We start from the raw sequence: 24,971 nt of genomic DNA on the forward strand, positions 1-24,971 counted from the left end.
TCTAGAACAAATGACTTACTTTTTTGTCTTAGCAAAAACTGTCTCTCCCATTGATGTGCAGAGCTGGACACTGGGGAAGAAGTGACTCAGTCCCTTCTAGGAACTCAAGGCCTTCTTGAGGAAAAGACATCAGAGCACCAAAGTCCAATTTCCAAGACAGAAAAATCTATAAGGATCCATCAAAGAGTTCTGATTAAAGACTGCTAGAGGAGTAGTGACCAAGGATTCTAAGAGTTGAACGTACCAGGAAAATAAGATACATTCATGCAAAGATTCCAGAATACATGGGCGTAGAAGATGGGTACACTGTCTTCAGCACAGGGTGGAAGAATTTTCTCTCCAGCCATCCTGCCATTGCTGTTGCACATTGAGGAAAATTAGTGAGTGTAAGTGGTAATTAAAAGTAGCTAGGACCCTGATAGCGCTTCTCTGGTGACTCATTGATAAAGAATTTGCCTGCTAATGCAGAAGACTCAGGTTCCAACCTTGTGTCAGGAAGTTCCCCTGGAGAAGGAAATGGCAGCCCACTCCAGTATTCTTGCCTGGGAAATCCCATGGACAGAGGAGCCTGGAGAGCTAAGTCTATTGGGTTGCAAAAGAGTTGGATACAACTGAACGGCTAAACAACAACAAATGACCCTAATACACAACATTGTGGTTTTGTACAGTCATCTGACAGGTCAGCAAGGGCATCCTAACCTCACCGATCAAACTTCAGGATTAGTCTTCAGTGGTAATACCCTGGGACTGAAGAAACAAAGGCAAAGAGCTTATCAGACTCCAATGTGCTCTCCACTTGATGCTTGGAAGCAGACCAACCAACAAACCTCCTGATCCTTGGGCTAAATCAGGACCTGACATTAATAGACATTTTTGAGGATGAAAATGATGGATTTTTTCCTTGCTAATATGGACTCAATTTGTTAAGCAAAAGATGTGATCATATTTGTACCCTAAATTTGTGATGGTCACACCAGCTATACAAGTTTAACTCACTCTACCTAACCCTTTATATTGCTGTAATTTCATCCTGCCTGTAGCTTTCTTATTGCTTTATCCAATGTCTCCCATACCTTTATTTAGAACAAAGCATTCTGAGTTATGACCTCTAATGGCCTCCTTAACTTCGTCTAGGTGTTTCATAGGACTGTAAACACAGCCTGTGCAAAAATGATTGTATTCCCCCAAAGTATACCAACACACCCACAAAAAACTTATTCCCCTAACCTTACTAGTGGCATTATCCCAAGCAGAAATATGGGCGTCTTCTCAGTTGCCCTATTTCCATCACCTCCCACATTTCATCTCTCCTTTTCTCAGCACCTTCTCTTGTTTACCATCTTCTTTGCAAGATCTTCATCACTTCTTGCCTGGACCTTGCAATTGTCTCCTAATGTCTTCAGTTCAGTTCAGTCGCTCAGTCGTGTCTGACTCTGCGACCCCATGAATCTCAGCACGCCAGGCCTCCCTGTCCATCACCAACTCCCGGAGTTTACTCAAACTCATGTCCATCGAGTCAGTGATGCCATCCAGTCATCTCATCCTCTGTCGTCCCCTTCTCCTCCTGCCCTCAATCCCTCCTACTGTCTTACACCTGCCCAAATAAGCTCCTTCCTCTTTTTGAAATATGCTTCCCATTTTCCCTCTCCTCGCATCTGTCTTTTCCAGCTCGTAATTGGTTTCTCCAGGTGGCATCCTTCACTCCCAAGTCTGGATTAGCAGCCTCTCCTGTGAGCTGCCCTATCAGAGGGCTCTTCATGCTGTACCCCGTTCTTGTTTCTCATCCTTGTGAAACTGAGGGCTCTTGAGGGAGGGACTATCTGATTCACCATGACAGTCCCAAAATCCAGCACAGTGCCTGGCACTCAGTAGGTATTTAACAATAATTTGATGAAGAAACGAGCTGCCCTGGTGGCTCAGACAGTAAATAATCTGCCTCCAATGCAGGAGACCTGGGTCCAGTCCCTGGGTCGGGAAGATCCCCTGGAGAAGGAAATGGCAACCCACTCCAGTACTCTTGCCTAGAGGATCCCCACGGACAGAGGAGCCTGGCGGGCTACAGTCCACGGGGTCGCAAATAGTCGGATACGACTGAGTGACTAACGCTGATGAAGAAATAAATGAATAGAAATGAACTTTTGCTTCTTCCTTTTAGTCTTCCTCCTCCAATCCATCCTTGACAGTCCATCCTCCACACATGATTCTAAAATAAGTGATGTTACTCTACAGTTTAATACTCATCATTTATTTTCCTATTGTTCTCAGTAATGTATCTCAAACAGTGTTCTGTGTTACACTTCTCTGAGGAAAAAAAAGCAAGGTTAATGATATTTTTCTTCTAAAATTCATAGAGAAAAGGAGAACCAGCCCTTAACCCCTAGGTGCTGGCCTGTTTCTATCAACTGTGCCTTGGGGCTCTACCATTGAGCACAGTTTCATAAAACATGAGCAAGAGACAAGGCTGTTCTTTGACTGTGCTGAGTCAGGACAAAAACAAGGTCACTGGATAACCACGTCTGCACAGAGACAAAACATGAACAGTGTTCAAACCACATAAATGGCCTAACAACCTCCTACCCTGACTGATATGAGTGAATATCGGCTCCCTCCCTAACTTAGCAAGCATGAACTAACAGGTGGCCCTAAGAGCACGTAGAGCAGGATGAACACAGCACTTTGGGTAATAAAAGGGTCCAGACCTGGGACTAATCTGTAGAAATAGGAGCCCACATTTCCTTTCAGAGTGTTTGCACTAGTAATAGTTCAACTCCTCCTTTGTCTTCTCCTGTTGCTATAAACAGACAATGCCTACAGAATGCTGTCTATAAGTTATGACATCTTTGTGGAAATTATAAAAGGAACAAGTTTTCACCTCCAGGCTCATTCCATGAATTGTGGGAAAGTCTCTGGGTTTTCAGAGGTTATAGAATTGGGAATGTGTTTTGATCTAATTTTATCTAGATCCTGAGAGGAGGAAGAAGCTCCTTGATGCCATCTGGGCTGTATACATATGAAAAATAGGCTGAAACGTTTTGAACTACAGTGGAGGAGAGAAGTGGCTGTAAGTAGACTATGAATCCTTTAAGGATGGACTGGTCTTTCTGAATTTTACTACTCTAAGTGTGGTCCAAGGTGATCAGCAATGGCATCACTTAGAAGCTTATTAGAAGAACATATTCTAACCAACTCCAGGACCAACACTGGATCAACCCCAAACCTACTGAGAATCTGTATTTGAATAAAATCCATGATGCTTTGTATCCATATTGAGAAGAACCTGAGTCCAGTACTACACCTCACTCACTGTTGAAGGAGAGAAAAAATAGACAGAAGGAAAGCAATCTTATTTTGAAAGCTCTTACATTGGAATATCAATGAGTATTTTAGAACTTTAACAGTGAGGAGATGATAAGAAGAATATTTTTAAAATTAAAATGTATCAATTTTATGCAGTCCATGATGTTCTCTGTTTCCTTTGTCGCCTGATATTGCATATCTTTGTCACAAAATTTCTCCTAATTTTTTAACATAAGTACTAGTATGAATAAAGTAGTGCATGAAATAATTTTTTTTATTACTTAACTAATTTGACTTAAAATGCTGCCAGCTTTGACCTAAAATTAAGGGCATCACTGTTTTCTCTTTCTTAGCTATCAATTAGCACTGTGTTTTTTATATATTTGTTTAATGTTTTTAAGGTAATGTAGTTGTTGTTGTTCCTCTTGTTATTAATACTCTCTATCAGAGTTGAGCATAAACTTTCATTCTTTTTTTCCATTTTGGTAGGAAGTAAGTTACCAAAAATAAACTGTGTTAAGTCAATATACAACTTTATGATTTTGGCTCCCTTAAAACTGACTTAAAATTACAAGTACCCTCCAAATTTCCTTGCAGGCCTAGGTAAAATTACAGAAATGCTGGAGGTCACAGTGGCACTAGATAATGAACCTAACTGTGCAGAAATAATCTTGTTGGTATAAGTACTTTGAAAACTCTAAACACGATGCTGGCTCTCCTCCTCCTTAGCAAAGATAAGATGACGTTGGAATACTCACACTGCAGTGACCTCAAGAACGGAATAAACAAGGAACAGTAGCCTGGAGGGGTAACGAAGTATTTAAATTTAGTTGCTGTTCTCCTCTGTGTTTGCTACAGAGCAAGAAGTTCCCCAAAGATATTTAACTATTCATATGACTTTTTGGTTTCTTACCAGGAAATCAAAAATTATGTTAGGATCCCACATCTTAGAAATCATATTTGTTACAGGAAATTAGCTTTTTCCATGGAACCTATAAGATATCTATTACTTAAATGTTTGTTATTTAAACCATTTAATCTACAGATGGTTTAGTATTTAAGTTGTTCACTATTCTATAAAGGAACTAAACAGCCTTGTAAAAATTCTCTTTCCAGAATATTTAGTGTGTAGGGTCTTGTTAGTTAGATCTCTAGTCTTAGCTTTCTACCTATAGCCCTCTCAGAATAAGGGGTGCCCCAAGTAGACACAATTGCAAGCACATCAGAAGGCTTTGTTCTTCCATAGAATCATAATTAGGCAATTCTTAATTATCATTAATTTATTAAAGACTCTCCTTCCAGCCTAGATTACCTACCAATAATTGAACAATATTTTTAAACCCTAGCTTGGAAATAATGTGTTCTAGGGGAAGTGGAGGAGAGAGGTTAATAAGTATAGCACAAAGCAAGTGTTTCAGATGCATTAGGGCCAATTATTAAATGAAATATTCTAAAGCCAGGGTGGGTTGTAGGCTTTGCTTTGGGGTCATGGATCCAAGAAGAGACCAACAGGGTGGGTGGGGGGATGCTCATTATTTTCCTGCTAAGAGTTCTTAGTATTTAAATCAAACTATGGTTAAAAACAACCCTTGGGACCGTACATTCATACAGTTTTATTTTAAGTAAGCTTTTCACTGACATACAGCATACAGAAGTTTGTCCAAACCACAAGAGTTTCACAATGCAAACTCACCCATTTGACCAGCACTGAAGTCAGGAAACAGAACAAGGCCAGCTCCACAGAAGCCTCCATCCTGCCCTTCCTAGGTGTTACTCTCAGCCTTCTGCAAGGTAACTTTTAACATCGTAGATTAGTTTTACCTATTTTTGAACTTCAGGTAAATAGAATCAGGTAGTATTGACTTTTGTGTATTGGACTTTCTTTTGCTCAAAAATAAGTTCATGGAATTAATCTATATTTACTTATAATTGTGATTCAAACATTCTCATTGCTATGTAGTATTCCATTGTGGGATTATATTGTGGTTCTCCATTCTATCATTGATGAGTTTGGGTAAACTCTGGGAGTTGGTGATGGACAGGGAGGCCTGGAGTGTTGTGGCCCATGGGGTCACAAAGAGTTGGACATGACTGAGCAACTGAACTGAACTGAAAATAAAAATTCAGTCTTTTTATTGTCTGAGATAAATTGGTTAAGAATTTCTGTCTCTTGTAACTCACAAGATTCCCAGCTGACACAGCTTTCTAGTATAGATTATTTTATAATGAGAAAAATGAGGCCCATAGTGTCCAAATGATTACCCAGTGTCACACAGCTAGTACTAAAGGCTAGGATTCTACCCCAGTGGTTTTATTCTTTTAATTTTATGCTTTATGGTAATATGCCGATTGTTACTGGGATACACTGCAATCAAATTACCCCAGAAAGTTACCTTCATTATATCCTTAATTTTGAAGCTCTCATAAATAGCGACACTAAGATATAGATCACTGACAAGGCCTTGATGAACTCTCAAGGTCTTCTGAGGAAATAATAAAAACAAATCTTGGTAGTGAAACTTCTGTATCTACAAGTTAAAGAGAGAGAATTTTCACTCACTGACTTGTACGTCAGCAGCTTTCCTAACAAGGTATCGAACATAGGGCTTCAGAATAAAGATCTACTCATCCATCCAGTAATGTATCCACCCACCTTTGGAAGTGTAGTGTGGGCTTTGCTGCTGGCTCAGATGGTAAGAAATCTGCCTGCAAGGTAGGAGACCTGGGTTCATTCCCTGGGTTGGAAAGATCCCCTGGAGAAAGGAATGGCTAACCACTTCAGTATTCTGCCTGGAGAATTCCTTGGGTCCCATGGGGTTATATCCAATAATGAATCCTTACACCTACTGAAACAAACAAAAGGGACTTCCTTGGAAGTTCAGTGGTGAAGACTCTGAGCCTTCCCTGCAGGTGCACGGTTTTGATCCCTTACTGGGGAACTAAGACCCCACATGCCACCAGGCCAAAATTGGCCAAACAAACAAACAAAAAAACCTACTCATATATATATACATATAAGCATTTATTCAACAGACATTTATTGACTAACTGCTATTGCTCAGACAATACTCCTGGCAGTGCAAAGCAGCTCTTGTCAATCTCTTTTATCTCCTATAGTGGGACAGTCATGCATCTCCAGCAATTTTTGGATTCAAACCAAATGGTATCAAGGTATTTAAGTTCATGAATCCTTTTTTCTTTTTTGTGGGTTCAAAGTTAGCAAAAACACATAGTGCCTCTCTGTGTCTCCAATTCATTATCTAATAAAGGAGGTGGCTGGCACAGGTAATATCCAGAGTATCTGGCCAGCATTTATGTTTAAGTAGAAACAATGCTTGACAGTGTGAAAGTGTTAGTAGCGCAGTTGTGTCTGATTCTTTGTGACCCCGGGGACTGTAGCCCGCCAGGCTCCTCTGTCCATGGGATCCTCCAAGAAAAAGTGAATAAAGTGAAAAGGTCAGAATTCAACATTTTATCAATGGTATGATTCAAGTTGACTGTAAAATTATGCACCATACTGTTAGGTAGTTAGAACAGGGAAAAGGAGTCCAGAATGACGGTGGCTAAAAGACAAGGAAGAGAAAAGCCCGTGAAAATAGAACAAAGGAAGGCCCGAGGACCAGAGTGAGAACCTCACGCAGAACAATTTACGAGGGAAGGCCCTGGGGTGGGGGGCAGGTAAGGGAGAAAAAACTTATAAAAAGAGGAGCCAAAGGGCTGGGTCTCTCTCTCTCTCTTTCTCTTCAAGTCTTTTGGGTCAGCATGCCCTCATGCCTCAAGGATGTCTTTTCCTTTATTTTCTAAATATAATAGCTGTAACACAGAGCTGTAACACTGATCTGTCCGAGAGCTGTGACATGCCGAGGGCTTTAACGTCCGTCGTTTCAAATTTTTGTTGTGACAAGACAGAACCGAGGAAATTGCACACTCCCCCAACAATACTAATATAAAAGTTAATACTGGAAGAAACAGTTTGGGGTATACTGGGACTCTGTACTATCTTTAGACTTTTAAAGTAGATTTTAAACTGCTTTAAACTAAAAAGGATTTTTTCTTTCAAGTTGCTTGGCAATGAGATAGATTATAAACTTATTGAGGGCAGAGACCATGCTCTCCCTCATATTTGTTTACATAAAGTCTAGGACAATGCTTCAGAGTGATTAATGTGTTGAGTGTAAAAGAAAATATTTTTCTGGATTTCAGATTAACACAGGGTATCTAACAGTCTTATCAGAAGTGTGAAATAAGTTTTGTTGTATGAAATCCCAGCTGGACTTGATGAAATCACTTGTCATAGAGGAATGAAGTCTTGGAGGAGGCTGAGAAGTATGTGGCTTTTTAAGGATGAAAAATGGTGTTTCAGTGGTAAAGAATCTGCCTGTTAATGCAGGAGATCTGGGTTTGATCCCTGGGTAGGGAAAATCCCCTAGAGAAGGAAATGGCTAACCACTCCAGTATTCTTGCCTGGAGAACCTCAAGGACAGAGAGGCCTGGCAAGCTATAGTCCATGGGATTGCAAAAGAGTTACATATGACTTAGCAACTAAACAACATCAGATGGGAAGTGAAGGAGGCCAGAAAGAGCACACGCAACTCAGACAAGCATATTTAATTACTTTATAATTGAAAATTCTTAAAGTCTGTGTATCTAGAATTCTCAGTGGGGACAAAGATGGATGTTGTAGAGTGTGTGAAGTACAGTTGACCCACCATACCCACGGGTGCCATATCTGTGGATTCAACCAACTGCAGTCTGAAAATATTTAAGAATAAAAAATTCCAGAAAGTCCCCAAATCAAAACGAATTTGCCTGTGGGCCAGCAACTATTTGCATAGAATTTACATTGTATTAGGTATGAGGAGTAACAGACAATTTTAAGTATATGGGAGGGTGTCTGTAGATTATATGCAAATACTATGCCATTTTAAAGAAGGGACTTGAGCATCCTCAAATTTTGGTATACAAAGGAGATCTTGGAATTTATCCTCTGCAGATACTGAAGGATGAATGTAGATGTGCAAATATCAGCCCATATCCAAAGCTGCTTATAAATTATGATGTGATCATACACATGGATTTTTAAAGTTTGAACAACATTGGACTGAATAATTTGGTTTCTCATTAAAATTATTTTATTACAAAAGTGAAACTACTTGTTAAGCATTAGTGATCATAAACTTCTCAGCCTCTAAAACCACTGATTATCTCTAAACTGCTTATGTAATTTCAACTCTAAACAACTATCTCCATAAAAGTTTAGACAATGACCAAAAAATATGCATGGAAAAATTACATTAAAGAAACGTTAAAAAATTAACCATTGTCATTTGAGGGCAGGACTAGCTCATGGATCACAAATTTTTCTTTATGGTTTAGTAAGCAGGTTTTATTTCTATGGTAAAAATAAAATTAATTTTAAGTGTTTTTAATTGTAAGAGTTTACATAAAAACACTGTTTTAGTGTCAGCTTTTAATTTGAGCAGGGCTTCCCATATGGCTCAGGGGTGAAGTATCTGCCTGCCAATGCAGGAGACATAGGAGATGGGTTTGATCCCTGGATGGGGAAGATCCCCTGGAAAAAGAAATAGCAACCCACTCTAGTATTCTTTCCTGGAAGATGCCATGACAGAGGAACCTGGCAGGCTATAGTCCATGGGGTCTCAAAGGTTGTACATGACTGAGCAACTGAGCATACACACACTAGGTTTTGAGCAGTTAATATTACAAATCCCTATGCATATGAACATCTATGATCAAAGATTTCTGAAGTAGTTAAGAGAAGATTGCTCAATTTCCCCTCCACCTCTCAAAAACAACCTTCTATTTTCTTCCCCATCTTATGATGTAGGACCAACATATGCCCATTTGTTCAAACCAAAATTGTAGAAAGTCATCATTTGCTAGGCTTTTCTCCTTACTTTCCTTCAAGTCCATCAACAATCACAGTCAATTCTTCCAAAATACACCCTGAATCTGTTCATTCTTCTCCATTTCCTATGTCAGCACTTTAGTTTGAACCAGCATTTTTTCAACTGTGAATTGCACTCTTTGGTGAGTTAAGAAATCATTTTAGTCAGTGACAATCAGTACTTCTTCTTTTAAAATAAAATCAAATAGAAAATCTCAGGGTGCATCCCTCATGGTAAGAGTATTGTCTCAGGAAATTTTTGTTTATGAGTGTGTTAACGCCCTGAGTCACCATGAAAAAAATGTATTTCTTCTTGTGGACTTAAGCCCCCATCATTTCTCACCTGGACTGCTTAAAACTGGAATGTTTATTCTAAGCATGATGAGAAGCCAAACACTTCACAATGCCTAAAGGCCCAGTGTGGTCTGGCACCTACTTACCTCTCAACAAGTCTTATCTCTCTTCTCCTTCTCACTAACATGTGCTGCCAAACCCCACCCCCTATCACACTGGCTGCCTTTTGACTGTACACACCAAAGCATCCTCATCTCAGAAAATTTATACATGCTGTTTCCCCCTGCCTAGAACACTCTTCACAATCTTTGCAGATTCTGCTTGCCCTTAGTGTAAGGATTACCTCCAGAGTGGACTTTCTAAAACACATCCACCCAGTATCCCCTGTCTTTTATTTCATTCTTAGCACTTATGGCAGCATCTGATCCCATCACATCATGACAAATGGAAGGGGAAACAATGGAAACAGTGATAGACTATTTTCTTGGGCTCCAAAATCACTGTGGATAGTGACTGCAGCCATAAAAATAAAAGATGCTTACTCCTTGGAAGACAAGCTATGACAAACCTAGACAGTATGTTAGAAAGCAGAGACATTCCTTTGCCAACAAAATTGTGTATAGTCAAAGCTATGGTTTTTCCAATAGTTCTATATGGATGTGAGAATTGGGCCAAAGAGAAAGCTGAGGACCAAAGAATTTATGCTTTGAAACTGTGGTGCTGAAGAAGAATCTTGAGTGTCCCTTGGATAGCAAGGAGATCAAACCAGCCAATCCTAAAGGAAATCAATGATGAATATTCATTGGGAATGATGCTGAAACTGAAGCTTCAATACTTTGGCCAACTGATGCGAAGAACTGACTCATTGGAAAAGACCTTAGAGCTGGGAAAAACTGAATCAGTTCAGTCAGTTCAGTCGCTCGGTCGTGTCCGACTCTTTGCAACCCCATGAATTGCAGCATGCCAGGCTCCGTGTCCATCACCAACTCCTGGAGCTTACTCAGACTTATGTTCATCGAGTTGGTGATGCCATCCAACCATCTCATCCTCTGTTGTCCCCTTCTCCTCCTGCCCTCAATCTTTCCCAGCATCAGGGTCTTTTCAAATGAGTAAGCTCTTCACATCAGGTGGCCAAAGTATTGGAGTTTCAGTTTCAGCATCAATCCTTACAATAAATATTCAAGACTGTTTTCTTTTAGGATGGACTGGTTGGATCTCCTTGCAGTCCAAGGGACTCTCAAGAGTCTTCTCCAACACCAGAGTTCAAAAGCATAAATTCTTCAGTGCTCAGCTTTCTTTATAGTCCTACTCTCACATCCATACATGACTACTGAAAAAACTGTAGTTTGACTAGACAGAGACCCTTGTTGGCAAAGTAACGTCTCTACTTTTTAATATGCTGTCTAGGTTGTTCATTGCTTTCCTTCCAAGGAGCATCTTTTAATTTCATGGCTGCAGTCAACATCTACAGTGATTTTGGAGTCCCAAAAAATAAAGTCTGTCACTGTTTTCTTTGTTTTCCCATCTATTTGCCTGATGGGACCAGATGCCATGATCTTAGTTTTCTGAATGTTGAGTTTTAAGCCAACTTTTTCACTTTCTTCTTTCACTTTCATCAAGAGGCTCTTCAGTTCTTTGCTTTCTGCCATAAGGGTGGTGTCATCTGCATATCTGAGCTTATGGCAATCTTGGTTCCAGCTTATACTTCATTCACCCTGGTATTTCACATGATGTACTCTGCATATAAGTTAAATAAGCAGGGTGACAATAATCAGCCTTGATGTACTCCTTTTCCTATTTGGAACCAGTCTGTTGTTCCATGTCCAGTTCTAACTGTTGCTTCCTGATCTGCATACAGATTTCTCAGGAGGCAGGTCAGGTGGTCTGGTATTCCCATCTCTTGAAGAATTTTTCAGTTTGTTGTTATCCACACAGTCAAAGGCTTTGGTGTAGACAATAAGCCAGAAATAGATGTTTTTCTGGAACTCTTTTGCTTTTTTGATGATCCAGTGGATGTTGGCAACTGGATCTCTGGTTCCTCTGTCTTTTCTAAATCCAGCTTGAACATCTGGAAATCACAGTTCATGTACTGTTGAAGCCTGGCTTGGAGAATTTGGGGCATTACTTTGCCAGCATGTGATATGAGTGCAATTGTGCGGTACTTTGAACATTCTTTGCAATTGTGTTTCTTTGGGATTGAAATGAAAAGTAGCCTTTTCCAGTCCTGTGGCCACTGCTGAGTTTTCCCAGTTACTGGCATATTGAGTGCAGCACTTTCACAGCATCATCTTTTAGGATTTGAAATAGCTCAACTGGAATCCCATCACCTCCACTAGCTTTGTTTGTAGTCATGCTTCCTAAGACCCACTTGACTTCAAATTCCAGGATGTCTGGCTCTAGGTGAGTGATCACACCATCATGGTTATCTGGGTCATGAAGATATTTTTATATAGTTATTCTTGCCACCTCTTCTTAATATCTTCTGCTTCTGTTGGGTCCATACCATTTCTGTCCTTTATTGAGCCCATCTTTGCATGAAATGTTCCCTTGGTAGCTCTAATTTTCTTGAAGACATCTCTAGTCTTTCCCATTCTATTGTCTTCCTCTATTTCTTTGCATTGATCACTGAGGAAGGCTTTCTTATCTCTCCTTGCTATTCTTTGGAACTCTGCATTCAAATAAGTATATCTTTCGTTTTCTCCTTTGCCTATGGTGTCTTTTGTTTTCTCAGCTATTTGTAAGGCCTCCTCAGACAACCATTTTGCCTTTATGCATTTCTTTTTCTTGGGGATGGTCTTGATCACTGCCTCCTGTAAAATATCACAAACTTCAGTCAATAGTTCTTCAGGCACTCTATCAGATCTAATCCCCTGAATCTGTTTGTCACTTCCAGTATATAATCATAAGAGATTTGATTTACATCATACCTTAATGGTCTAGTGGCTTTCCCTACTTTCTTCAATTTAAGTCTGAATTTGGCAATAAGGAGTTCAATAAGCCATAGTCAGCTCTTGTTTTTGGTGACTGTAAAGAGCTTCTCAATCATTGGCTGCAAAGAATATAATCAATCTGATTTCAGTATTGACCATCTGGTGATGTCCATGTGTAGAGTCTTCTCTTGTGTTGTTGGAAGAGGGTGTTTTCTATGACCAGCATGTTCTCTTGGCAGAACTCTATTAGCCTTTGCCCTGCTTCATCCTGTACTCCAAGGCCAAATTTGCCTGTTACTCCAGGTGTGTCTTGATTTCCTACTTTTGCATTCCAGTTCCCTATAATGAAAAGGACATCTTTTGGGGGTGTTAGTTCTAGAAAGTCTTGTAGGTCTTCATTGAACCATTCAACTTCAACTTCTTCAGCATTACTGGTCAGGGCATAGACTTTGATTACCATGTTATTGAATAGTTTGCCTCGAAAATGAACAGAAATCATTCTGTAGTTTTTGAGATGGCATCCAAATAGTGCATTTTGGACTCTCTTGTTGACTATGATGGCTACTCCATTTTTTCTAAGGGATTCTTGCCCACAGTAGTAGATATAATGGTCATCTGAATTAAATTCACTTAATACAGTCCATTTTAGTTTGCTGATTCCTAAAATGTTGATGTTCACTCTTGTCATCTTCTGTTTGACCACTTCCAATTTGTCTTGATTTATGGACCTAACATTCCAGGTTCCTATGCAGTATTGCTCTTTACAGCATATTGGACTTTACTTCCATCACTAGTCATATCCACCACTGGTTGTTGTTTTTGCTTTGGCTCTGTCTCTTCATTCTTTCTGGAGTTATTTCTCCACTGATCTCCAGAAGCATGTTGGGCACCTACCAGCCCGGGGAGTTCATCTTTCAGTGTCCTATCTATTTGCCTTTTCATACTGTTCATGGAGTACAGGAAAAGGAGTACGTCAAGGCTGTATATTGTCACCCTGCTTATTTAACTTATATGCAAAGTACATCATGAGAAACGCTGGGCTGGAGGAAGTACAAGCTGGAATCAAGATTGCCAGGAGAAATATCAATAACCTCAGATATGCAGACAACACCACCCTTATAGCAGAAAGTGAAGAGGAACTAAAGAGCCTCTTGATGAAAGTGAAAGAGGAGAGTAAAAATGTTGCCTTAAAGTTCAACATTCAGAAAACTAAGATCATGGCATCTGGTCCCATCACTTCATGGCAAATAGATGGGGAAACAGTGGATACAGTGACAGATTTTATTTTGGGGGGCTCCAAAATCACTGCAGATGGTGATTGCAGCCATGAAATTAAAAGACACTTACTTCGTGGAAGGAAAGTTATGACTAACCTAGACAGCATATTAAAAAGCAGAGAGACATTACTTTGCCAACAAAGGTCCATCTAGTCAAGGCTATGGTTTTTCCAGTAGTCATGTGTGGATGTGAGAGTTGGACTATAAAGAAAGCTGAGCACCGAAGAATTGATGCTTTTGAACTATGGTGTTGGAGAAGACTCTTGAGAGTCCCTTGGACTGCAAGGAGATCCAACCAGTCCATCCTAAAGGAGATCAGTCCTGGGTGTTCACTGGAAGGTTTGATGTTGAAGGTGAAACTCCAATACTTTGGCCACCTGATGTGAAGAGCTTACTCATTTGAAAAGACCCTGATGCTGGGAAAGATTGAGGGCAGGAGGAGAAGGGGACAATAGAGGATGAGACGGTTGGATGACATCACTGACTCAATGGACATGAGTTCGGGTGTGCTCCGGGAGTTGGTGTTGGACAGGGAAGCCTGGCGTGCTGCAGCTCATGGGGTCGCAAAGAGTCGGACATGACTGAGCGACTGAACCACTGTTCATGGGGTTCTCAAGAATACTGAAATTGTATGCCATTGCTTTCTCCAGTGGACAATGTTTCATCAGAACTTCCACCATGATCCATCTGTCTTGGGTGGTCCCACATGGCATGGCTTATAATTTCATTTAGTTAGATATGTCTGTGGTCCATGTAATCACTTTGGTTAGTTTTCTGTGACTGAGGAAGTTTGGGAAAGATTGAGTGGAATAAGAGAAGAGGATGAGATGGTTGGATCACCTCAAGAGACATGAGTTTGAGTGAACTGCAGGAGATAGTGAAGGACAGGGAAGTCTGGTGTGCTGCAGTTCATGAGGTCACAAATAGTCAGATATGACTGAGTGACTGAACAACATGCATTTATGACTAGCTGAAATTACCTTGTATATTTATTTCTTTTCTTCAGACTTATTTTCTAACTGCCATTTTCTAATTGCTAGAATGTATGATGGGGTGCTCAGATGGTAAAGAATCTGCCAGCAATGTGGGAGACCTAGGTTTGATGCCTGGGTCAGGGAAGAAACCCTGGAGAAGGGAATGGCTACCCACTCCAGTATTCTTGCCTGGAGAATTCCATCAACAGAGGAGCCTGGCAGGCTACAGTCCATAGGGTTACAGAGTCAGAGACAACTTGAGTGACTAACACTTTCACTTTCAAGGGAGCAGAGGCTTTCAGGTCTGCTTTTTCACCGAAGTATTTCCAGAGCCTAAAATAAATCCTGGTACACAGTGAGTGCTGATGAAATGTTTTTTGATTGAGTGAGTCAACGTGTATGAAACACTCTGCTAGATCTGGGATCAAACAGAGGAGGCATGCTTGAGCCGCTAGGCATACCATATACTTTCCTGTTCCTTACCTTTCTATTCCCATTCCGTTCCCTGGGGGCAAGGCTCCCAACAGTGTTGTTCACCTTCTGCCTTGCATGGTCCCTGGTACCTAGAGAATAAGTTTTTATAAGTGAATGACCAAGATCCTGAATTTGTAGTGGCTCCAATTACATGGGGTTAAATGATTTTCCAGGAGGTCTCTGTTACCCTGGTTAGGCACAGAAAATGTATGTATTTGGTTAGATCCAGGACAAAGGTACTTAAGAGTTGAAACTAACAACTGGAGAGTCATGAGAGGGATAGACAATGGAGTGTAGACACCTTCATTCTGGTTTCACATTTTTCATTAATAGCTTAGATTCCTATCTAAAAAAGAATGGTTCCAAGTTATAAAAACTTTCCTTTCAGTCATTTTTAAAGGAAAAAACTAACATACTGTCACATCCATTTTCTTTTCAATTCTTTAGAATATAAATCCTAATTAGTGTTTATTTTTGCTCATTACAATGCTAAGGAATCATTCAGACTTTCCCCTAAAGCAATACCATTACTTAATGATATAGTGTCTTAGAGAGTCCATCCACCAATTGTGGAAATTTGGAGTGAATTTTTACTATAGAAAATTCTATCACCAGTCAGATAAGTCCAATCAAGTTGCAGGAAACAAGTATACCACACAACCAAGTCACAGGCAGTAAGTACTGTCAGCATAATTACCTTACCCCATTTCATCCTGGCCTGTGCACAAAGCCCACCAAACAACCCCAGCAGTCCATATTTAGGGTCACTAAGAAAACAGAAATCTTGTGGAAAGTCTGATTATTCAATACTTAGTGAATCAAGGAATGATCCATTAACAGTAAATGGCTTCTCAAAATAATTGAAGGATTCAGATTGTCAGATGTTTTTGTTTTGGAGAAAGAGGAATAAATAACTGCTATTTATGTTTCCATTAGTCACCTATTGTCCTTTCTGATGATATTTTATTGTGGGAAACTGAAAAAACAGATTCCGTATTTGGATACCGTGATCAAGATATTTACATCTTCCAAAGGTTAACTTTAGGAAGAGCATTAAAAAATCAACTTGGCTTCAAATATAGTGGGAAAGAATATCATTAAAACTTTATCTCTTTCCCCTAAATATGTTGAAGCACTCAGCAAATATTTTCACTCGGTCTTTTTGGCTAGGTTCATCGATTCCAAGTGATACAATTTCCTCTGCAAGTGAGGAAGATGGAGTCATAAACAAGGGGCCTCACTCAAGGGTATGCAATCACAATTAAAATAGGAATTTAAGCCACCTCCCAAAACATACACAACTTAAACCAATATACTAGAATTGTAATCTGCTAGTCTGCTGCACCCAGGGCTAAACCCTAACCCTGATTCTAATTTCCATTATCACAGAATGATGAAATCTGAATTTGAAATTTGAAAAGGGGCCTTCAATTCACCCAGTTAAACTCCTCACTTGATGAAAAAACAAACACCAGCAAGGTGAATGCACTTGTCTGAGGTGGTTCGGTTTGGTGGCCCTGATACATGCACAGAGTAAGTGATGAGGGCAAGTTTGCAATTTTTGCCCCTGTGAATAACTGATCATCTGACAGATGTTCCTGGATACTCCCCCCAAATTAGAGTCTTTGTCTCCAGCCTGTGCACCCCCTTCTGCCTGAGGAGCCCATGGCTGCTTCTGGTACAGTGTTCCTAGGTACTCCTCATCCCAGCCAAAGAGTCCCTTCCTCTTTTCATCTATCTCCAGCCAAATTTTATTGCCACATCTCATCATTTTACCACATATTCGGTTATACCACTCCCGACATTACCTTTGTAGAATTTTCAAAGAAGGGGACTTGTAGGGAGAAAGGAAAAGTCATAGGAATGATGGACTGCATTTCTACTGAGGATAAAAGTTCGAGGACAGATGAAAATATGAAAAGAATGACACAGACAAGGAAGGAGAAAGGATTTCAGAGAATAAAAAGAAAAAAGAAAATGCTATGTATGTGTCCATTGTATAGGGTGACACGAATATTATCAAGAAAAATTAATATAGTGAAGTTCCTATACATGGTGTAAGAATTTTTACATCTTTTCTGTATTTAAAAGTAATGTAAGCATTATTCATTTTAGATGCCTGTGTGTGTGTATACGTAGGGATATTGTGTGTGTGTGTGTGTGTGCGTTTACGTATACATACATGAGAACATATCTTAGCAGTGTTTCACCCACTACCAACAATCAGATGCCTCACTGTGGAGCCAGGAATGAGGGGGTGGCCTTTGTGGAGCAGTGGCCCTAGTAGGCTGCCTGAGCCTGCAAGAGACCCCATGTCCTGACCTGTCATTACCAAAAGCCATCATCATTCCTATGACTCCACACTCTCCCTGCTCATCCATTGCATCTGCTATGGACCAACTGTCAGATGATCAGTTACTCAGAGGGGCAAAAGTTGCAAACCTGCCATCATCACTTACTCTGTGCATGTGTAACGGCCACCAAAAAGAAGGGAAAGTAGTAAAGAGGCTTTGATGAAGACCAGAAAATAGGAGAGTAAAGGGTGACTCATCTCTGAGATGGCCTGAGGAATGGGAGAGCAGGTCCATTTACATTCATTTAGAGAACAACTGAATCCTTGGAATTTTACCTGTGGCCTGCCTCCACTGACAGCTGTGCCTGCTATTTTAATTTTGAAATTCAGCTGTTCCTTTTAGGCATGTTCTGAAGCATGACTCATGCTACTCTCCAAAGGCCAAGCCACTTCAGTATTCTATTCAATTAGTGCTCTACTTCCTGATCTACTGGATATTCTCGGAGTAAGATGCAAGATTAAGACCACGGGCAATTTGAGAAGGTAGGAATTCCAGCCAAGACATTTGGCAAAAAAAACATAAAACAAAACACTAAAGACCACATGAGAGGCCTCAGGGACAAAAAAAAGGAGATGAAAAAAATAACTGCCAAAGTTTTACTTAATCTAAAAAAGCCTATTGATTAGATAGCACCATCCTTTCCATTAGCAAGCAGGACTGAAATGTTTGCATCTTCTGATGTACTGGGACTGTGGGGAGAGATGGGAAGGAACAAGATCTATAAGCATCTTAGAGATGACGGCATGTGAAAAAAGTCATTTTATCATCCATTAATTATTGTTCAAGTGTACACCTTGCAGAGTCAAACTTTTCCACTAAATAACTGTGATTTTATTTTTTTCACAAAATACAAAGCTTTGCACCACATTATATTAGTGTTCTACCACAAGAAAATCCCAATGTTTTTTTATTGGGGGAGAGGAGTGATTTATATATAAATAGGGGAGAGGAGTGATTTATATATAAATATTGATAAGGATATTGATTTTATACATTCTTAAAATAATAAAATTGCCATGACAAAGAAATGCCAACCCTGTATAACATGCAGATTATTGCTTAGAACTTGCATATATTTACTTTAAACTGGCACACTTACTAAGTATACAAATATTACAAATTTTTAAGGGAAATACACAAAGACGTCCAGAAACCCCTCTACAGCACAACCAGAAACAAAAAAAGAACACTAAATCGCTATTTTAATTGCTGATAAATCTGAGTAACATTGATTTGTAAATTACCAAATCTTACATTCTGTAAATAAGAGTTCTTCAGCTTTATGGAAATACATTAGAAGGTGTGTTCTCAAAATGTTAACAAATGTATTTTGAAAGACTTCTAAAATCTTTGACAATTAAATATTAATGTGATATATTCTCAGAGAAAAATTGTATATCACAATAGCTGTCACATCTACTGAAGTTTTCAAGTAACTTCTTCAAATTATATCCATGTCTAAAGTTATTATTACAAAATCAAATAATTACCAAAATATTCTCATAACTTACCCCAGTTACAAGTTAGTAAGAGAGTATTATATGTGCAAAAAGTCCTTGAGTAAAAAGTAGACATAATCATACTAGAAGCAAACCAAGCAAGAAACAGAAAAATATATAGCACATTTTATTTAGTTATATTTTTATGCTTCATTAACCAACAAGTAGCAAATACCTTAATGCATACTTAATTACAGCAAGAATTACATAAATATATAAAAGAAAAAACATGCAAATGACAATTAACGAGTTTTCAGCCAGAGGTATTTATATCTTTAAGATTTTTAAAACTGTCTACTCCTTGGAGGGAATCAGTGTAAACACCTTCTATGCAAACAAAGCAATCTTTAGTTTCACTGTAAAAATATCTTCCAAGAAAGGTATGACCATACAAAGCTAACAGCGGTAGTTTGAGGTCTGGGCTAAAAAGAGACAGGGCTCAAATCCTTGGGTGTTGTACTTCAGAAAACACCCTGAGTAATTCACTCTCAGTGAACTCACTTTTGAAAGAAACAGGACTGTGGCTACATTTGCTTGATTAAAGAGCAAGACTCAATAATGCTGCGACTTATCAGCACACCCTCCTCATAATAACCTCATAACACAGAACCACCTCAGTTCCTCCCTCGCCTATCAGAGGGTCTAAGGAAGAACATTTAGATAATTTACATGCCTGCAATGAATCCCTAGCTGAAACAAGCTATAAAGCTCTTATTGCTAAACAGTTTAAGGAAAAGACACCTAAAGATGTTTCTCAATAAAACCATAACATTATAAGCTTTGCTTGGTGTTATAAATATTATTAAATGTTAAATGGCTTCCTATAGCCTCTTAATAAATTATGGTTTGTCTGTTCATTACTGAAACTTACAGCAATGCTTTTTTTCCCCCTCAATGAAAGAACATACTAATGAAATTCTAAATTTCCCACAAGGGGCTGGGAAGCTTACACATTTGCACACATGTTAATTCACTTCAGTAATGTCTGACTCTTTGAGACCCTATGCACTGTAACCCTCCAGGCTTCTCCATCCATGGGATTCCCCAGGCAAGAATACTGGAGTGGACTGCCATGCCCTTCTCCAGGGTGTCTTCCCCACCAAGCAAAGGAACCCATGTCTCCTACATCTCCTGCGTTGGCAGGTAGGTTCTTCACTTCTGGCGCCACCTGGGGAGGCCTCAAAAGTTGACATAGAAAGATGGCATAAAGGAGGGAGGTGCTGATGAGATGGAAGGGCTCAAAAGATCTGGAGAGAAAACTTCTGGATTGAGGGAGGAACATCATGGTTTTTAAGGGCAAAGCAGTCATACTATCTCCTCCAACCTTAGATCCTGCTGGCTTTTCCTGTCCTCACTCATATCACACATTTTATGTCAGAATTTGCTTTCAGTACCTCTAGTGTGTCTGTCATTAACCAGCTGTAGTTAAGGCTAGGAAGGTGTGTGTGCGCCCGGGGCCTCTCATCACAGGAGGGTCTCTGGGCTATGCTGGTTTGCACCTTTTGAGATACACTCTGTCACACTTATGATAAAATTATACCACTTTGCTTCTTGTAGAATCCAAAACATATAAATACATAATTTTCTATGAAGTATAATTGATGATGTCAACAATGACATGGACTTTCAAATTTCATTCAACAGATTAAACCATTTAAAGCCAATTGAAATGTATATTTACATATTTAGAGTGAAGAGAAACCTAGAAACTGAAATTTATTCAAACACTTATTTTAATAGTGTCTTTTGGAACATGTTTATTTTCCTTAAAAATGAAGCAGAACAAACATGAATATTACAACATGCTTTCCCTCTATATATCTCCATGAGAAGAATATTTCTAAACACATGATTACAATGTTGGTATACCCAACAATAAAGGGAAGAACCATTCCTTAAATGCCTAGTGCACCTCAGAGAAAATATATAATTTAAAAACTGATACTTTCAGCAAAATTTTGAATTCAGTCAAATAGGTCATTAAAATTTAGAAAAGAATTTGATTCAAATACCTATAAACTAGGCAGTTTTTAAAACTAGATCTTTACAACAGTACTGGGTCATCCACCGTATATGGGCCACCCTTAGGAATGATAAAAACATCATTATTTCTCTGAACAAAGACTAATCCATAAAATAACAAAACTGAATAGTTAGAATAAATATTGCATTTCAACTTACTATGATATATCAAGACAGAATTTAAGCAGGCGTTCATTTCTCTGCACTCAGATTCCTACTGAGATTTAAATAAATGCAAATGATACTCATTCAAAAGATTTTAGACACAATAATACAGACTCTATAAACTCAAGCTCATAGTTTCTAAATTCTCCCAAATAAAATATCTAATGCAGAGTCTATGATCTTGCATGATATTTAGTTGATTTTCATTCATTTTCAAAATTTTGTATGAATTTTTTATTCTCTAGAATACTACATGTTCAGAGAACATTTATATAGTTACAGGTTGTCACTAACCTTTTTCTACAAAAATAGAGTTGCTTAAAAATTTATACCAATTTGCTTTCATTTTCTATAAATATTTTAACAGTTGTTTAATATCAGAATGCATAATATCAATAGAATCATTTAAATTAATCCATGTAGTCAAAATATTTAATATGTAAAATGTCTAGCAAAAGTTTGTCATTTAACAAATGAAAAATTCATTATTTAGTAAATGAAATGTTCTGTCTTTAACTACTTGTATCTCAGGCAGGTGGATAAAATCACAGAACAGCAAAGTGTAGCTCCTGTAAAGATCTGACTTAAAGTAGCGTGGCAGCTTATAGTGTCTTTTCCATTTCATACCTATTGTATGAGGAAGTACGTAGAATCCATTTTGGATATTTAATCTGGATGTTAAATTATCTGTCATGCAGCCAGCATAAAATAAGAATTGCTGACTAACTAAGGGAATAACAAACTTTAGTTCGACACATTGGTTTTTTAATTATACTTACTTAGTGGGGGGCTATACTACTGAAAGGTGCTGTTAGTGAAAGTAAAAATAAAGTTTTAAGCATGAAATAACAACTATAAAAACTGAAACTGCTATATGGAAACTCACTCATATTATATAGAATTATATTTTCTTCATATTGATGGTGGGTTTAAAATCTGTGTTCAGAAACTACAGAAATATCTGAATAGTCCAAATTATTTATTTCACATTTTGCTTCTTTCTAAAGGAATGAATTTCCAAAATAGTTTTCTAATGTAAGTGTTTTCCTTTTTGAAAGCCATTTTTCTTGCAATAGAGCAAGAAAGGAATAAGATAAAACCACACGCTTTCATACTCCCTCTAAACAACCAATACATGTCTAAGTGCCTGTGTGTAAAAGGGACTAAATTTAGCAACAAATTATCAATGTAATATTAGTAAATCTGAAAACAAATACTTACATTTTACATTACTTAAAGCCTTTCAAAAATAAGTGTACTGGTATAAGCCAATCAATTTCAACTTATCATTTAGTTACTGACTGAGATTTCAATTACCTTCTCTAAATGTTCTATAACTTATCAGACCCTATCTGCATCAGACAGCTGAGTCAAATCGAATCACATTAAATCAAAAGTCCTGAAATATCCAGCTAGCCTTCCTTCATCACCATAACATGGACAATGAGAGTGAGTCGCACATTCTCATTCAAACTGAGAAACTGAATGGATTAGATCTTTTGGTTTGGGTTCAATTAAATTCAAGTATTTTCCACTGATTAATTTTTTTCCATAGGTTAATAATGATCATTAAAGTAAAGTACTTGAGAAAAATAAAGACAATAATAGCTAACTATGTTATTTTATATCTGGGTTGTAAGGACCAAAACAAAAGCAAACATATACCCACATACACAAACAGAAAAAAAGTCACCATTCACATCCTCACATAAAATAATATTGATAATCAGAATGCTTAGATTAAATTATCTATCTTTTGCCTGTCTTTTAAGAAAGACAGAAATTCAAAGCACTCAAAATGCTAGCAAGCATGGGTGTAAATTGTGAGTAAAATATGAATACTGACTTTTTTAGTTTTTGCAGGTTTGGTCTCATCAAGAAGAAGCCTACTTTAGGAACATGATAAATATATATTGCACAAGACTGTGGTGCTAAAAAATGTTGGGTTCAGAACTCATGGGAGGTTTTGCAAATAGAAATAATATAGTTTTCAAAGAAAAAATGCAAAGGAAGCAGATAGAGACAGCAGTGTTAAAGCCTTTTTCTTAATGAATTCTCGTATTAGTCTAACTAGTCATCTAGAACATGCATGTTTAGAAGGAAGAATTACTCTCTTAAGGAGCTCTATTAGATTGGTCTTAAGCTTTACTACTGAATAAAAAAGCAATAATTTGATAAAATGTTAAAAACAGATATAATAAAGTGATGTCAGAAAAGTCTAAAATTGTAGGAAGTATTTCCCATGAAAACTAATTAAAGGTTTCCAAAGCAAGAAAAATACTTCATTATTAGTAGATGATAGCAAATTGAAATGAAAAAGACATCACTTCTAATAGTCTAAGAAAAAGAACATTTCAATAATTTGGAAATCAAACTCTACTCCAGGAATTGACAGCCATAGTAAGAAATAAGCACAGTGCATCAGAATGTGGAGAGCCATTTACAGATTTAAAAGCAGTTCCCATTCTTTCAGCAAAATCAGTGACATAAAACCAAGTGTACCAAATTAGCATAGTCATCTTTTCACAGAGAAAAGTACCAATGCCAGTGAACAGATTTCCAAAAAGATTCATGACCATATTTATACATTTTTATTTAAATCTTTAAGATTTTATCCATGCTTATAATGCAAAAGAAAATTAGAAATTAAATCTTGAGGGGGAAAAAACTGTTTTAGTTTCTCTTTTCTAATGGTTAAGAATAAAAGACACTGAAAGTATGAATACCAAATATAATTAATAAAGAAGCACAAGAACATGCCAAGAGTTTATCCTATCAGAAGATACAATGTGGGTATCAATGAAGTATGCTTATCAATAGCCCACTTTTAGTCAAGTTTTCCATTCTGAAGACTCTTTCTGGCTTTCTCTTGTCTTAAGAGAGAGATGACTTTGATGCACCCCTTTGAAATTTTGATCATCCACATGACATTCATCACATCCAAAACCACACAAGTGGCAACCCAGGAAAACTGAATTAAAAATCCAAGCCTCACGTAGGCTTCCGTTCCAAACACAGAGTACATGTAGCCATAGAAAGGAGGTATCGAGGCAATCCTCACTATGAAGAACACCACCGTCATAAGTATTCCATTGATGACGTTAGCCTTGGAAAACTTAGGATACTTCAGAGCCTCAAAGAACCACCTGGGAAAAAAATTAAAGAAACATCTCATTTATTCTGCATCTTTGAGGATTAATGGTTTCTGGTTTACAGTTTTTAAAATTCAGAACACCCCCCCCGCCCCCGGCAAGATTTATTGGGTTGGCCAAAAAGTTTGTTCAGGCTTTTCCTAAGCTGGTATAGAAAAACTCAAATAAACTTCTTGGCCAACCCAATCTATGGCAAGACGAAGGGCCTAGAATAGTCAACATAATACTGAAAAAGAACAAAGTTGACAGATTCACTTTCAAGAACTACAGTAAAGCTATGATAATTAAGACAGCATGGCATTGATAAAAGAACAAATAGAACAGTGGAATAGAACAGAGAGTACACCGATAAACCCGCACAAATATACTGAACTTGCTTTTGACAATGGTGTAAAGGTAATTCAATGGAGAAAAAGCAGTCTTTTAAACAAACAGTGCTGGAACAATTGGATAGCCACATGCAGAAAAATAAACCTGGGCAGAGACCTCACAACTTACACAAAAATTAACTTGAAATGGACCACAGACTTGAAAATAAAATGCAAAATTATAAAACTTCTAGGAAAAAAACAGGAAAATATCTGCATGGTTTGGGTTCTGTTTGATGATAGTATTTTAGATGTAA

The 24,971-nt window shown here is 38.2% G+C and overlaps 1 protein-coding gene across 7 annotated transcripts in view; it reads right to left on the reverse strand.

The window, feature by feature from the left end:
• Positions 1 to 18,375: 18,375 nt before the first annotated feature.
• The window catches only part of TLCD4 (TLC domain containing 4), a 111,932-nt gene continuing 105,336 nt past the window's right edge, over positions 18,376 to 24,971 (reverse strand). For all 7 annotated transcript variants that reach the window (XM_065908299.1, XM_065908289.1, XM_065908277.1 and 4 more), the window contains exon 7: positions 18,376 to 24,340. In XM_065908299.1, coding sequence (XP_065764371.1) covers positions 24,022 to 24,340 — 319 coding nt within the window. In that variant the 3' untranslated portion in view covers positions 18,376 to 24,021. The remainder of the gene's footprint in view (positions 24,341 to 24,971) is intronic.

This window comes from Muntiacus reevesi, chromosome 1, assembly GCF_963930625.1.
Source record: "Muntiacus reevesi chromosome 1, mMunRee1.1, whole genome shotgun sequence".
NCBI classification, from domain to species: Eukaryota; Metazoa; Chordata; class Mammalia; order Artiodactyla; family Cervidae; genus Muntiacus; species Muntiacus reevesi.